A 2,840-nucleotide genomic window follows, 5' to 3' on the forward strand; every position below is an offset into this window, starting at 1 on the left:
GCAGAAAAGCAAAACCAAACCTACAACACAGAATTCATCCTCCTGGGATTTGGCGATTTACCTGATCTTCAGGTTCCTCTTTTCCTGCTCTTCCTGGTGATCTACGTGGTGACAATGATGGGGAACATTCTCATCCTCGCGTTGGTGGTGGCTGATCAGCATCTTCACACCCCAATGTACTTCTTCCTCAGTAACTTGTCCTGCTTGGAGATGTGCAGCAGCTCCACCATCCTGCCCAAGCTGCTGGTCGGCTTCCTGACAGGCGACAGGACGATTTCCTACAGCAGCTGCCTCACACAGTTCTTCGTATTTGCTTTTCTAGTTGGGGTAGAGTGTTACCTCCTGGCCGTGATGTCTTACGATCGATATTTGGCGGTATGCAAACCTTTACGTTACGTCACACTGATGAATCCCAAACTTTGCATAGCGCTGGCTGCAGGCTGCTGGGTAAGTGGTTTTGTGATCAGCTTTGTTATCACACTCTTGATGTCACACATGCTGTTCTGTGACCACCGAGAGATTGACCATTTCTTCTGTGATTTTGCCCCTGTGACAAAATGCTCCTGCAGCGACACATTCCTGATAGAAGCTGTAACATCTCTGATGTCTGCTCTGTGTACTATGCTGCCTTTTCTTTTCACCGTAGCATCCTATATTTTAATCATCATCACCATCTTGAGAATTGTTTCAGCTACGGGGAGGCAAAAGGCATTTTCCACATGCTCCACACACCTCATTGTGGTTGCTATTTTCTATTCAGTTCTCATCCTTGTCTATATGCTACCAAAAACTTACAGCCTTGCAGCTTTTAACAAGTTTTTCTCTGTCTTCTACACTGTGGTGACACCCATGGTGAATCCACTTATCTACGCCTTGAGGAACCAAGAAGTCAGACGAGCCCTGGGGAAACAAGTCCAGGCATTTATGGTTTTATACCAATGACATATCAAGAGCTCTGCTTCGTAGGTATTTTTGGGAGGGTCAGACTATAAAAATATAAACCAGTGGAGGTGATTTCCACAGCAAGTATATGGTCACTGAGGTAGCAATTTGCCTAGTCACAGGAGGAGCTCGGTGGGGGAGCTTTTTGTGAAAAAAAAACAGGTCTCTTCTAGGGCACGGGTTCATTTCTGCCCACCTTGTGCAGATGTCACGGGTGTCCCAGCGCCTCTGCTGTGTCAGGGATACTCGTGGCAGTGTGGGTGAGAGCCAGGCTGCACCACACATCCCGGGGCACGGTACCGCTTCCCCACCTTTAGTCGTGTGGAAGCTGGCGATGCTTCCCTGGACACAAAGATGATAAAGGCATCCACACCACTACAGTGACTCTATAGAGAAGAATTAAAGGTTGGTGTCTGCTTTCATAACAGTAGCTGGGGCTGCCTTTGAAGCTCATGCAAAGAAAAGGGCTTTCCCAAGGAGAGAACGCTCATCTCAAGACTGAGCATATGAATTACTTTCAGGTATCACTTACATGTCTAAAGTGACATTAATATTTGCTCACTATGATAGTACAACACGGCTAAAACCTCACCTAACTTTGACAGCTAAAAGTTTTTAATGCAATCTGTGGCAGGTGTTTGGGCGACGTTGTGGACAGCTATAGGGAGCTCCTCGTTCAAAGCCCATCGGTAGCGCCACCGTCCCTTCACCAGTTATTTGGGGATCACGAGGAACCTGAGAAATATCCGTGCCAGGGGTGGCCACCCATTCTGATAAGTTTAGGCACCTGAGAAAGAAAAGCAGTGCCAATGCTGGGAATCCGGGCTTCCTCAGACGTCAGTGGAAAGCCACAAACACCTCTTCCAGATGTGATTTACCTCATTCCCAGGGATGGGCAAGTCACTCTCTGGAGGTGCTTACTTCTTTCCAAGGGCTGTAGAAAGATCCTAGGCATGAGTGATAACTTAGAAAGCTGACCTAGTTATGGTAAAAATAGGATGAGAAATATTGATTTAAACTCAGTTAGCTTCTGTATTTCCTAATGGTATTGCACTCAGCAGAGGTAACACCGAGGTGTTCACCAAGGAGGTGCTCCATGATGCTGGAGCAGATATTGCCCACAGCCCATAGAGGACCCACATCAGAGTAGATGGCTGTTCCTGAAGGAACCGAAGCTCATGGATGACCCATGTCAGAGCAGAGGAAAAGTGAGAGGGGAGGAGCGGCAGAGAAGAGCTGCTACATACTGACCCCAGACCCACCATCTCCCCAGCGCTGCTTGAAGTCAGGAGCAGAGGAGCCTGTGGTGAAGAACTGAAGCTGAGCCTGTGGAAGTGAGGATGAAATGTGGTGGTTTAATGCTTACCTTTTTTTCTCACTATCTGAATCTATTTTAATTGGAAATAAATTAAATAAATTTTCCCCAGCTTGAGCCTGTTTTGCCCCCGGTGTTAAGTGACAAGACATCTCCCTGTATTTATTTTGCCCCACAAGCTTTCTCATCCTATTTTCTTCCCCTTTCCATCCCATCAAAGGTGGGGAAGCGGGCGAGCAACTGGGGAAGAGTTTGGCCCCTTAGATCACCACACGAGTACTTCTCACCGCTTACTGTGCCACCTAATAATCCTAAGCCTGGAATGCTGTTGTTTTCTAACAGCAACTCCACAGAAAAGGTGCCCATTCTGCCCTTCTTATCTGCTAGTCCCTATACTGCAATTGTGCACTACAATCACACTTCTGCCAGTCCTCTCTGCCCTCCTGCATTTCACGTTTTATCCTATGACAGTTCTTCCTCTTCCTTCCTTCCTAACAGTTCCCCTCACATATCTAAAGTGGTGCAAGATGCTCGTTCCACTGCATTGTTTTCCCATGTCAACAGAAAGGTGACTGAAACCAGG

The 2,840-nt window shown here is 47.2% G+C and overlaps 1 protein-coding gene across 1 annotated transcript; it reads left to right on the forward strand.

The window, feature by feature from the left end:
- LOC309443840 (olfactory receptor 2G6-like) lies at positions 1-942 on the forward strand (the record flags this gene model as incomplete). Its single annotated transcript, XM_082061113.1, has 1 exon — positions 1-942. The coding sequence occupies exon 1, from the start codon at positions 115-117 to the stop codon at positions 940-942; it is 828 nt and encodes a 275-aa protein (XP_081917239.1). The 5' UTR covers positions 1-114.
- Positions 943-2,840: the final 1,898 nt, after the last annotated feature.

Source organism: Streptopelia decaocto, assembly GCF_964273445.1.
Source record: "Streptopelia decaocto genome assembly, chromosome: 9".
Lineage (NCBI taxonomy): Eukaryota > Metazoa > Chordata > Aves > Columbiformes > Columbidae > Streptopelia > Streptopelia decaocto.